At 36.3% G+C, this 13,235-nt stretch overlaps 1 protein-coding gene across 2 annotated transcripts in view; it reads left to right on the top strand.

The window, feature by feature from the left end:
- The first annotated feature begins 1,379 nt into the window (after window positions 1–1,379).
- LOC127636913 (long-chain fatty acid transport protein 4-like) overlaps window positions 1,380–13,235 on the top strand; it is a 28,815-nt gene continuing 16,959 nt past the window's right edge. Inside the window, exons 1-4 of one of the 2 annotated variants that reach the window (XM_052117713.1) lie at window positions 1,380–1,400; window positions 6,175–6,336; window positions 8,438–8,832; window positions 10,883–11,041. In XM_052117713.1, coding sequence (XP_051973673.1) covers window positions 6,176–6,336; window positions 8,438–8,832; window positions 10,883–11,041 — 715 coding nt within the window. In that variant the 5' untranslated portion in view covers window positions 1,380–1,400; window position 6,175. The other variant, XM_052117712.1, reaches the window with a different exon arrangement.

The following is a 13,235-nucleotide window of genomic DNA, read 5'->3' on the forward strand; positions in this document are numbered from 1 at the left end:
TGACGTTATTTCCTAGTTAAACAGGATTTTCAACTAGAAGAACCAGTCTGGACATCATTTTGTTTATTGAGAATTGATTAGATGGTAAAAAGTGGTCTCTAATATGACAGTGGGCTTTGTGATATCAGCAGAATAAGAAAGTAATTTGAGCTTAACGCAAAAGCAAAGGTTTTCAGTTACCGATGCCATTGAAGAAATGCACTATTTGCAGTCAGCCATGAGAGAAAGTGTAAACATGTCTGCCCCCATATCCATCTGATATGACTGGAGTCTTCATCACGTGAGTTTACATGATTTATTTAAAACATATTTTTCAAAAGTATGATTTTAATATGTGCAAAACTTTTGATAAATAATAAATTGCTGAGTGCACTTTTAAGAATCCCCTTGAAAATAATTATTAGGGTTTTATTACTTTGGCTTTTCTTTACTTAAAGGAACAGTTCACCATAAAATTAAACATTTCTCATCATTTACTCACACTTATGCCATCCTAGATGTGTACGGCATTCTTTCTTCTGCTGAAAACAAACAAAGATATATATATATATTATACTTTCTCAGCTCTGTAGGTCCATAAAATGCAAGTGAATGGTGATCAGAACTTTTAAGCTCCAAAATTACACAAATGCAGCATAAAAGTAATCCATTCGACTCCAGTGGTTCAATCTATATTTTCTTAAACTATTTAATCGGTTTTGGGTGAAAACAGACCAAACTGTTACTTTTTTTTTCACTGTGAGCCTTATGGTTTACTTTAATGCTGACTTTATGTGCTTCCTGGAGCTTCAAAGTATTCATTGATTTGTATGGAGCTACAGAGCTGAGATATTCATTTAAAAATCTTTGTTTGTGTTCAGAAGAAGAAAGAAAGTCATACACATCTGGGATGACATGAAGTTGAGTATATGATATGGGAATTTTCATTTTTGGGGGAATTATTCCGTCAAGGGGTTTGTTGCAACTGGACCCAGAACTATTTTAACCACGTGAGGGTCCAAGGAAATTAATGTATTTTAAAAAAATCAACAGTCTCTATTATATTGACTGATTTTCTCTTGTGTCACACAACACATTTTAATCACCATATATTGTATCTGTCATATTTATTCACAAAAGCAGCTGTTTTTGTCACTACAATGGCCATCAGATAGACATATATGTGACAATCCACTTCTACTCCATCACGCCTCATGGTCCTGCAGGGTTTTGCAACTACCGGGTGGAAACTGCCGTGATGAATCGCTGGCTGGGCCACATTTCCTTGACAGGACTTTAAGCCCCGCCTTTCCAGAATGCAACGCAGCGCTCAGAGAACGCGATTTGTCCAGACAGCTATCAATCAATCTTCACACACCGACGAATGGAGAGGGGGCGGACTCAAGTAAGAAAATTATAAGGTCATTGGAATTACCAGGCTACAATCCATCGTTACAATAGCAGATAAGAATGGGAGGGAAAAATGAATAAAACGGGAGCAAAGTCCAACCAAAGAAGCCGCAGTTTTTAGGCAAAACACAGGCGTGTGTTCGTTACACACCAGCGCGTGTATCAGTGCAGGTTTCGCTTAAGCCGATCAAGGTGGGATTGAACTGAACGGGTTCCTCTTCTGCCATAATTCACACGTTATCGTGACTACGGAGACCGAAATCAAGGTATTTCACCGAGCACAACACCTACATTTTTAAATACGTTAACAAATGCCCATTTCCGGAATCTCCAGTATGATTAATCGTCATGCTCTCGGAGGAAGCCTCTGTCAACTGCCAGTTAAAGATGCATTTACCGGTTCTTACGGTAAAGTCAACATATATATATCTTGTTATCATTGATTGATGGGTGCTGCATCATGTGTAACAATTTAATTGACTATAATTTATTTAAAAAGTAAACGGGGTGCTACATGTCCGCACTGGGCTTTTTCACTATTAAACACTTTGTACATCCTTAAGGGGCCGTTCACAACGAACACGTTTTGTGTCGTCCACGCTGTGTTTTTATGTAAACACGTACTAAATGTCTAGTTTGACGTCTCTCTTAGGAGTGGCACGTTTTTTTTTTGACGTCGTGTCAAGTTAAAAATAACTTAAACTGTTAAAAACGCGTGTCTCGTGCGTTCTATTCTTAACGCTGCGTCTAGTTTTTCCTAGCGCGAGGACGTGTTCGTTGTGAACGGCCCCTTAAGCGTGTTCTCACAGCAAACCGCGCTACAATCAGTGTTAATTTAGAACAATAAATTGTATGATTCGTTCATAACTGTAGTGAAGCTCTGTGCACTGCAGTGCTGTACGGACAATGCGCTCGCTCAAATTTCTGGGCCCGGTGCAGCGAATAGCAGCTAGTATGCACTGCAGTAACCCTCACGTAATGATGATTATGACGAGTACGCTTCTGCATTGCTATAATATGCATCCTCGCCCACAACACGCCTGATTGTAATCATGTTGTCTAGCGTCAACACATGGCTGAAGAACTTAACAAATATGAATATGCAGGGTGGGGGGAATTTACACGAGGGTGCCTTGTATCAGACAGCTTGGCATTGCAGGATACCCAACGCTGCAGAGAAAACGTACGATGATGGGGGTGATGATGTGTAAACACACCCGTATGGTCATTCATTTCTGCCAGTCATCTGAATATCTAGGTTTATCAGTCTTGTTTTAAATATTTGTGCCCACTTGATACTGCATGCCTGTGGTAATTCAGCATGTGTACGCAGCTACCACTGCATTCAAATGAGCTGTGGAATAGAATAGTACAGAACAGGTAGCTCTTGCATTTCGTCACTGCAATTCAATACACCCTTGTTACTTTACAGGTGATTTAGTTGGGCAACAAAGGCCTAGAAATATCCCATTTGGTGCAAAAGGGGCGTTTTTATGGATCAAAACATTTCAATTTAAAGGGATAGTTCACCCCAAAATGAAAATTCTCTCATCATTTATTCACCCTCATGCCATCCCAGATGTGTTTGACTTCCTTCTGAACACAAACACAGATTATTTGTAAGAATATCTCTGCTCTGTAGGTCCATACAATGCAAGTGAACGTTGAAGCTTAATTCATGAACATTTGACATGGACTTTGGATTGCTTATTTTACTACTGTCAAAATACACAGCCATGTGTAGGATTATACTTTAAAAATTGACAAATGCATCCTATGGAGATGATAACCCTGACAATGATGTTTCTCATAACGTGCAATCAGTGGTGTAGTAGTGTCTGAAGAGGTGGGTATACTGTGAATAAAAAAATAAAAAATAATTCATGCACCCGGTCTTGGAAAAAAATTATTACACATTTTACAAATGTAAATGTATTATTTTTTATTTAAAAAAAAAATAATAATACAAATTTAAGTCCCACTTGAATTAAAAATTTTTTTTGTCAGGGTAAGTTTCTTGCTGGCATGTGTAGAGTAAACTAATAAGAACAATGGTGTTCAATATTTATTTAAATTAATAGGCGTCATTAATGTTCCATTCGTTAGGCTTCTATGATTTTTTTTTAAATAATTTATAAGGACAATAATTAATAAAATAATACAAAATAAACAGTTTTGTACAGCTAATATGAGTGTAGTAATGTTCACGTAAACTAAACACGTTGTCTTGTATTACCATATATAGCTTGTATAAGAATTAATGGTGAGTTGTTTTATTTGTGTACCATAATGTGCTTTTCTGTCAATAGTGAAATTGTTTTTCTTCTTGGAAACATAAATTTAAATGATTTGATATCACGAGAAAAAGGTATGAAAAAAATAAAAAAGGGACAAGAAGAAGATTAAAAACTGGAATGGGTGCAATAACATATTTTTACGTTATAACATATAACGTATTTTCACAAAGTTACCTTGCATAGGTTAAATTTAAATGTGTGTGTGTGTGTGATATATATATTATAGTGCTGCGGCATTACGTTAGTAGGTCGAAAAAGTTCCAGGTCAAAAGACTACTCGTTGTTCTGGTGGACATACTTATCATCACTTATTTTAGGTGGGCATACGCAAAATCCTAAGAAAGATAGGTGGGCATGTATGGGAATGTGGGCATATGACTGCATATGCCCTAGACACCTTTGGGGTGCGACCAACCTCAACTCAACAAAACCTCGCTGCCTATGAACACACTCTGTTCTTCGTTCTTCTTGCACACACGTGACTGGGAGTCCCAAGTCTCCCTTGCTGGGGCCCTCGCTTCCGGGGCTGAGCCTGGTCATTCCTTCACCCATCCGGCATCCACAATCTTAAACAGAATTCCAAACATCGATGATGCAACAAAGGCTTTCTACAGACCCAGCCAAAAAACCAAGGCAGCGCAATGCAATGCAACTTGCGCAAGTACAAACCTCCAAAATTTAGCTGAAAGTTCTGGTGTTTTATAAATCATTTCCTACCCAATTGCAGATCGAGGCATACTAAATTAATGTTGGTTCTCACTTACAACCCGTGTTTATGTTTGTCTGTGTGTTAGTTTAATTGTTTGTTAGTTTTGTTGTATATTGTAGATTGGTTAATGAAGTCTTGTTTGTATTCAAAGAGTAATTGACTGTGCATTTGATCAAATAATATGGGCCCCGAGAAATCTGTTGATCCTAAAAGCTACATTGCTCATAAACAGTATTTAAATTTATTTGTAATATTATTTTCAATGGCCATGAAAGAAGTATTACTGTAAGAATGAATGTTATGTCCTGATCAACTCATCGCTTGCCGAAGACTTGATCGGACATAAACATTCATTATTTTATATTCCCCAAAGTAGTGGTTTATCCCCCTTTTGAGCTAAATTACTTAAATTAATGGTCAGAGAATGACAGGCACATGCTCGGAGTCGGAATCGAACCATTGTGCTTACTCCCTACATATAATTGGTGGAGGAACTCGATTCCAAAACTAATTACATATAGCAAGTTGCTACATGCATATATTGGTGGACTGAATACTGATAGATTCCAAGAACAAGTTCAAGTGATTCATTTGTTTTATACTACATATAATATGTGGTGAATGCTGGCAGTTGTAAATATACCGGTCACAAAATTGCTAATTCCCTACAACATGTCCAGTGTAGGCAGCCTCACGTTGTTGCGTCACATCAACAGACACGTTCGGTGTAGACCGGGTGTTACTCTCTATTGCTTTTCACATACGCCATGTGCTAGATGGCGCCAGGAAGTTTAACTGAGTTCATAAACACCAAGGAGACTGCTGATGTCTAGATTTAAAGTGAAAACTGAGTTACATTTTGGTCTGTTTTCCCCCAAATCTCATTGGATTGCTTCAGAAGACATGGATTTAATCACCGGGTCTTATAGATTACTTTTATGCTGTCTTTATTTGCTTTTGGAGCTTCAAAGTTTTGGCCACCATTCACTTGCATTGTACGGACCTACAGAGCTGAAATATTCTTCTAAAAATAATATCTCCGTGTTTAGCATAAGAAGGAAAATCATACACCTCTGTGATGGCATGAGGGTGAGTAAATGATGAGAATACATTTTTTTATTAACTGTTCCTTTAATATTAAACCTTCATTTCTTTCAAGTTTTGTGTCCGTGTTGGAGCACCCATTCTTATCTTATTCACACCAGCGATACAGAAACCGAGCAAATGAGGATTATCATTTGGCAGATGTAACAACAATGACCTTCACAGGTCAAAGCAAGTGTCTGCGATAAAGTATACTGTATATATTGCTTAAGGACATACTGCAGAAAAAGTAATTGACTTATTTAAGAAAATGTCTTGTATTGTAAATAGTACACTCAAAAGTTTGTTAGTGTTTTTCTCCTGTGGCCTTTCGCATTTCTGTCGCAAGAGGTACTGACTGACTTTTCTCATAGATCATATGAGTATTCTGGACCTTTAGCATATTTATATAGGTTCGAAGATCAGTTTCCTTCCACAATTTATCTTGTGTTGATCTTTGAATTTGTACATTTATAATGCAGTACCTTAGGTTATATTGATTATTTTATGACTCTTATCAAGTTTTTTATTCAATACAGAGTGCATTATAATGGGACAAAAGCCCAGTGAAGCAGCCGTGAATCATTTTGACCCACAGATAATCTAAAGTTGACAATGGGATAAGTGATGTTGAAATTGTCTGGAGATACAGTATTTATGATTATCCTGACTGATTGTGTTGTGTGTGTGTGTTAGGATGTTGCGGTTGGCATGCTCCACGGCCCTGCTCTTCGTTCTCAGGCTGCTCGTAGGCTTGTCCTGGTTTCAGGTTGTGCCAGCCATTCTTATTTTCTACCTGGGTTCTGGAGGATGGAAGTCCCTCGATGTGTTTGTGAAGACCATATACCGCGACTTGCAGTAAGTTGATATGTTATGGTGTAAGTTTTAGGGCTGTCAGAATATTCAAATAATTAAGCACAGTTAATCTCTTGATCTTTCTTGATTTTAATTAATGTATTAACACATTCAGTTTCATTTTTAAAGCTGAAGTGCATAATTTAAATGCATAGATCACTTAAAAATGTAAATGTTCTCATCGTTTACTCACCCTCATGCCATCCCAGATGTGTATGACTTTCATTCTTCTACTGAACACAAATATTTTTAGAATATTTCAGCTCTGTAGTTCCATACAATGCAAATGAATGGTGGCAGAACTTTGAAGCTCCAAATATCACATAAAGGCAGCATAAAAGTATTCCATATGAATCCAGTGGTTTAATCCGTGGCTCCAGAAGAAATGTGACAGGTGTGGGTGAGAAACAGAACAATATTTAAGTCCTTTTTTTACATCTGAAAGTTGAGATTTAGAGTAAAAAAGGACATAAATATTGTTCTGTTTCTCACCCTCAACTATCATATCACTTCTAAAGATATGGATTTAAACCACTGGATTCATATGGATTACTTGTATGTTTCCTTTATGTGATTTTCTTTTTTTTTTGTTTTTTTTTGTTTTTGGATCAACAAATTTTGGTCACCATTCACTTGCATTGAGGGCCATATTCTTCTAAAAATCTTTGTTTGTGTTCTGCTGAAGAGAGAACGTCATACACATCTGGGATGGCATGAGGGTGAGTAAATGATGACAGAAATGTTGTTTTTGGGTGAACTATCCCTTTTAGCACCACTTGCATTAACAATAATGACTGTTTTCAAAAAGGTTTTCAAACACTCTTCCCATTAGTCAGACAAACAAATGGCCTCGCCCTAAACTCATGCCATTTGTTTGACATGGCTTGTTAGGATGCCCAAAGAAACAGAGCAATGTTTTAATAGTGCCACATTACCTTCAAAGGCAAAACACAGTAACTACATCAACTTGGATGAGCTCTATTTAAATATTTTAGGGAAATTAATAGCTTACTGTGTATGATTTATAAATAATGGTCAAATAATTCATTCATTTGGGCTGAACAGTTTCTTGTAAAAGTGGTTTCTCAACAAAGCGAGTGGTTGAGGTAGGTTTCTGGGCAGCTTCCTGGCAGGTTCGACTTGTTTTCCTCAAAGAATAGCTTTTGAAATGTGCACTGAGTAATCTAAAGTAATGATGTGATGTGTCTTGAGACTTTGTGTAGTTTCTCTAAAATCTGAACTTTGATTGTGGTTGCTGTTGAATATTAAACAGTGCAAAAACAACATGGTATAAACGACTAATTTTAAAAGAATATTTCACCCAGAAACTTCTCATTATGAAACTTCTTCATTCCCTGAAGAAAAGAAAGTCATTCTAGAATTTCATTTCTGTGTGAACTATCCCTTGAAGATCAATTTAATACATTTGATTGAAGGCTTTATATTGAGAAATGATTGCGCTTTCTACATTCGATCTTATTTAAAGGAAATATTCCGGGTTAAATACAAGTTAAGCTCAATCAACAGAGTTTTGTGACATAATGTTGATTAGCACAAGTCATTTAAACTCGTCCCTCCTTTTAAAAAATCAAATATCAAGGTGAGGCACTTACAATGGAAGTGAATGGGGCCAATTTTTGGAGGGTTTAAAGGGAGAAATTTGAAGCTTATAATTTTATAAAAGCACATACATTAATTCTTCTGTTAAAACTCATGTATCATTTGAGCTGTTAAGCTGTTTAAAATGTAATTTTTACAGTCATTATAGTATTTGTTGACATTACATCGTCATGGCAACAAAGTTATAAAATTGGCTATAACTTTACTCAGAAAAGTAAGCAATTTTATCATACAAAATTTGTTAACACGCATATTTTTTTAAGTCTTGTGGCTATACTAGTATTTTAAAGTTTACGGATTGGTCCTATTTACTTCCATTGTAAGTGAAGGAATGAGTTGAAATTAGTTTTTGTCGTAATCAACATCATTCCACAAATGCTGTCGATTGAGCTTAACTATTATTGAACCCGGAATATTCCTTTCATTTGTTCCAATTGCTCAGATATAATCTCAAATCCATTGATACATTTGTTTTCTTTTACAGTGCAGCCAGTGTTTTGCTGAGAGTAAAACTGAATGTCAAAAAGCATCTACGTGAGCGTAACACAGTCCCCAGGCTTTTTGCCAAGTCTGTCCAGAAATATGGTGACAAGACGGCTCTGATTTTCGAAGGGACAGGCGAGAAATGGAGCTTCAAACAGTTAGATGATTACTCCAACCGTGTGGCTAACCTGCTTCTTCAGAGGGGCTTTAAGGAAGGTGATGTGATAGCTCTGTTCATGGAGAACCGCTCGCAGTATGTGGGTCTCTGGTTGGGCATGGCAAAGATTGGAGTGGAGGGGGCACTCATCAACTTCAACTTGAGACTGGAGGCCCTGGTTCACTGTGTCAACATCTCCAGTGCGAAAGCTGTGGTGTTCGGCAGTGAACTTACAGATGGTAAGAATTTATTTGACAAGTTGTTGGTGCTGAGAAGCTACTTTAAAACTGTAGCTTCCATAGCTACATGCTTTTCATCATTTTAAATAATTAATTAAACTACAGTCAGCCTGCCCTTTGTTAGAGTAGTTAGCTATGCTACAGGCTACTAACAAAATGTAGCTAACTAGGACTGGGTAAAAATATAGATATTTCAATCTCGATATTGATTCTTAAATCCCAAGATTGATCTTTTACGCAATGTGTAACCCTCTGCAATATGAGCAAATCACTCAAATATGCGACCAAATTTTGTGCTATGTGACTAAAAATGTCTGTGATTAGCCACTGGTTGGTAAATGTTCACAGTCAGTTCTGACATCCTTTCACAGTGTTTTGGTTTCATTTGACTCGTTCCGTGTAATGTGTGTCCATAGACAAGATCCATGTGTCTTTTAATACCCTTTCTGTTCTTTACACTCAAGTGTTGTTCAAAAACAACAAAAAATAATAATTTAATTATAATCACACATGGCACAGATGAGATATAGATGCCATGTGACCCCACTCTCATTTATATGCGCTTAACCAAAACACATCTGTGAGATGCTTGTTTATCTACTGATATATTTAAAGAGACAGTACCAGTTTAGCGATTTGTTTTACAAATCAATGTAAATGGTACAAATTATGCTTGTAAACGTAACATTTAAATTTTTCATTGTAATTATATTTTTTTGTGGAATGCATGAATTTGTTCCTTTAAAAAAAAAAAACAATGTGTGACCAACACTTTTTAAATTGAATTACAAAATTATAATTTGTAAAATTAATAATTTCATAATGTACCTAGTTAGAAAGTCCCCTGTACACTGATGAGCCAAAACATTATGACCACTCACAGGTGAAGCAAATAACGTTGTTCATCTCCTAACAAGGCCACATGTCAAGATCTGGGTAGATTAGATGGTAAGCAAACAACGGAGCGAAAACGGAGCATTTAAAATACACTTTCGGAGACAGCATACTTTGGAAAACCATGACTTTAGGAATCTGAAAACAGAGTATTAAAAGAAAAAGGGATTAGTGTGAATGTGGCCTTCATGCTTCAATATTTTGCAAGAGAAAGTAGAGGTGAATTAATGTATTTGATAAGTCAATGTGAAACTGTATCCGCAACCCATTTTAGTCCCTTAATGTGACATATTTCCAATTGAGCAAGAATTAAACAAGAAAAAATTTGGGGCAGGACTTAATTGGATCTATCTTGAATTAAATGAGTTGTGAAAAGTGGCCATTACAGACCTGAATGGAGCCAGGTGGTTTGGAGAGACTGAAAAAGTTAGATGGGTTTATGACATCAGCCAAAAAGCAAAGTCGTTTAAGAGGTGGTGTAAGTTACTGCATTTTCATAAAAGATTACAAAGACAAAATAATGTATGGAATAACATGCACCAATTTATCTTGCACGATAAGACTGAAATGTGTATTAAGAAAGTAAATGGGGTCCATTTAGATTTTATGTTGACTTCACGCAGGTAATATGTTTTATAAATATCATCTGTTGGCTGATTCTAAAATCTGTTAAGGCGGCAGATGCTTTTATAAGTGTTATAAGTGAAAGTGTTACACTCACTACTAGAAACAAAAAAGGAAGTGGTGCTTGGGCAGAGGTGAAAATGTGTGTACTTTGGAGAATAGAGAGCATAGAGTACAGATTTATAGTGGGTAGAGGTCACCAAGCGTAGCTGACAAAGAAAGAACAGTATTACATCTGAGACATGATAATGGTGTTCTGAGGCAGGTAGCTTACTGGGGAAAGGGAATTCATATCAGAGGTCACAAAATGTAGAAAATGTTAGTGAAATCGAGTTTTCTAGTCGCCTCTCAAGTAATTGGAAACTGACTTGTAAAGCATACCATGTTGAACCAGCTTTATTTCACACTGCTGGGCGTTTGTTTGTCCTGTGCATAGTCTGGGGAGTTTTCTACTCTAATTTTGTCTCCTTATATCTGTTTATTGGTCTACGTGAGTGTGCTACATTTTTCTCTCACTTTTTAAACGTCTCAGCGCTGTGCGAGGTGCACAGCTCTATGGGAAAGACTGTTAAGCTGTTCTGCTCTGGAGACTGGGATCCCAAACGGGTTCCTGAAGGAACGGAGTGCCTGGAACCACTCCTTGAGGTGGCCCCTGCAAACCAGCCCAGGGAACCAGATCGCAGCTTCACAGGTAAGACAGCCCAACAATATATACATTCAACTAGCTACAGTCTATTTGGACCAGTTCATTCAATACGAAAGTATCAATAAAAATAGTTCTATCAAATAAAAAATATATTATTTAACCCAATATTTGTGCATTATGTATTTTTTCGTATGTATTACAGAATTATTATTAATGGAAATTCTGTCAACATTCACCATCATGTTGTTCCAAACCCGTATGACTTTCTTTCATGCAACACAATAAGGAGATAATAGACTGAATGTTTCTCAGAATGAGAAATTCTTCAAAAAATCTTCATTTGTATTCAGCAGATGAAAGAAAGTAATATACATCTGTGATGGCATGAAAGTGAGTAAATAATGAGAATTAAATTTTTGGGTGAACTATTCCTTTAGGGGATTTTGTCAGATCTGGATTCATTTGTCAATAAGACAAGAGGTTTGGAAACCTTTCTAGTAATTATTACAGTGAAAACATGAGCGTGATAGAGCGATGCCAGTTTACTGCTTCATTCACTCCTGCAATGTTTTATTTCACGCTGAATGTATTAAATTACATTTTGACAAATCATTACTTGATTAAAATAGCAAATAGAGAGGCAAAACATACGGATACATTTTAAAATGTATTCTTTATTTATACAGCATTTTGCCATTTAAGATGAAGAATTCTTTATTTACTAAATAATTCACAGAGATTATATTATTTTAACTCCGGAGACTGCAGTGGAAATTATAATTCTGTGGATAATTTAAATATTCGGTTATAGCATGTAGGTTATGGTAATTTGGTCGGATGAGGGTGTGTGTGTGTGTGTGTATATACACTATATATATATTATATTAAAAATGACAGACAGACTGAAGATTTATTGAATTAATATATGATTTAATAAGAATAACAAGTAAGGCCCAAGAATTTTAAACGTTCATATGTGACGTTGTTTCTGTGACGGCTCTGTGTATATGTCAGCGTTCGAATTCACTCAAACATTTTTTTTCACTCACTGCTGAGATATAGTGCACTCATTGGCATTCATTATATATGAAATTGTGAATGAGTGAACATTTTCAGACACAATTACAAGTTGTCAATCACAGGAACGGCAGAGCAAAAGGCATTTATTTACACTTAACTTGGATGTTTACATGGATTTATACAGTTAATCCGCCCGAAGTAGCTTCGATAGTTTCCAGTACCCCCGCGAGGGCACGTGGTAAATGCGTAAATACTGCTCATGACATGCGGGACAAAGCGCACTGATATATTGCTCGACTGATTTATAAATGTATGTCTCCCAGTTACAGAATCACCCTGAAAATGACCATCACCATGTCATGGAAAAGCCTGTGTTATCATTATAGCCACAATTTACCTCAGCGTGCTGCCTTAAATTGGAGCTACAGTTTTAATCTTGAAATATCCACTTGTCTTAGTGTTAAATTAAAGCATTGCATGACAAAACAATTCTTCGCGGTGTGAAGAAAGTGTTTCACTTAGTTTGAAGAGCATGATGCTGCAGCAGTGATGGACTCTGCTTGAGTGACAGTCTGTGACAGCGCGCACAGCTATGTGAACGTCCGCTGTCGTAAGAGTCCCATTCAATAATTTATCAATAAATGATGCATGAATTAAAATTAAACCCAGTAATGTAACCACCGTAATGCCACTCATTGTAGCAAAGTAAAAGTAATTTGTTTTTCATTAGAAATTTACTTGAGTGGGAGTAAAAATACCCACTTTTAAACTTTTAAAAGTGGGTATTAACTTTTTTCCAAAAAGTTACTCAAGTAAATGTAACTGAGTAAATGTAGCACGTGACTACCCACATCTGCTATTGAGTATAATTTTTTCCTAAAACATTAAATGGCAGAAATAAACATTCCGGCACCTTCCTTAACCCGCGTAACACTGCCACACATTTTTTTTATATGAGTGGGAAGGAATGGATTTGGAGTTTGAGTTGGCCCATTTTGATGTCTGGAAAAGCAATCAAGGTTAATTTGTGAGATTATTAAAATTGATATTGTTTGCAGAGTTTTTAATTTGAATGTATTTATATTAGACATAAATTTAAACTTTGGGATTACAATAAACCAGATTATCATTAAGGAGGGTATTTAGTGCCATTGTGAATGAAACAAGAATTTATGCATTTTGAATGGCTTTCAATATGGGTCAAAAATGACCCGAAGGA

The sequence above is a fragment of the Xyrauchen texanus genome, chromosome 44 (assembly GCF_025860055.1).
Source record: "Xyrauchen texanus isolate HMW12.3.18 chromosome 44, RBS_HiC_50CHRs, whole genome shotgun sequence".
NCBI classification, from domain to species: domain Eukaryota; kingdom Metazoa; phylum Chordata; class Actinopteri; order Cypriniformes; family Catostomidae; genus Xyrauchen; species Xyrauchen texanus.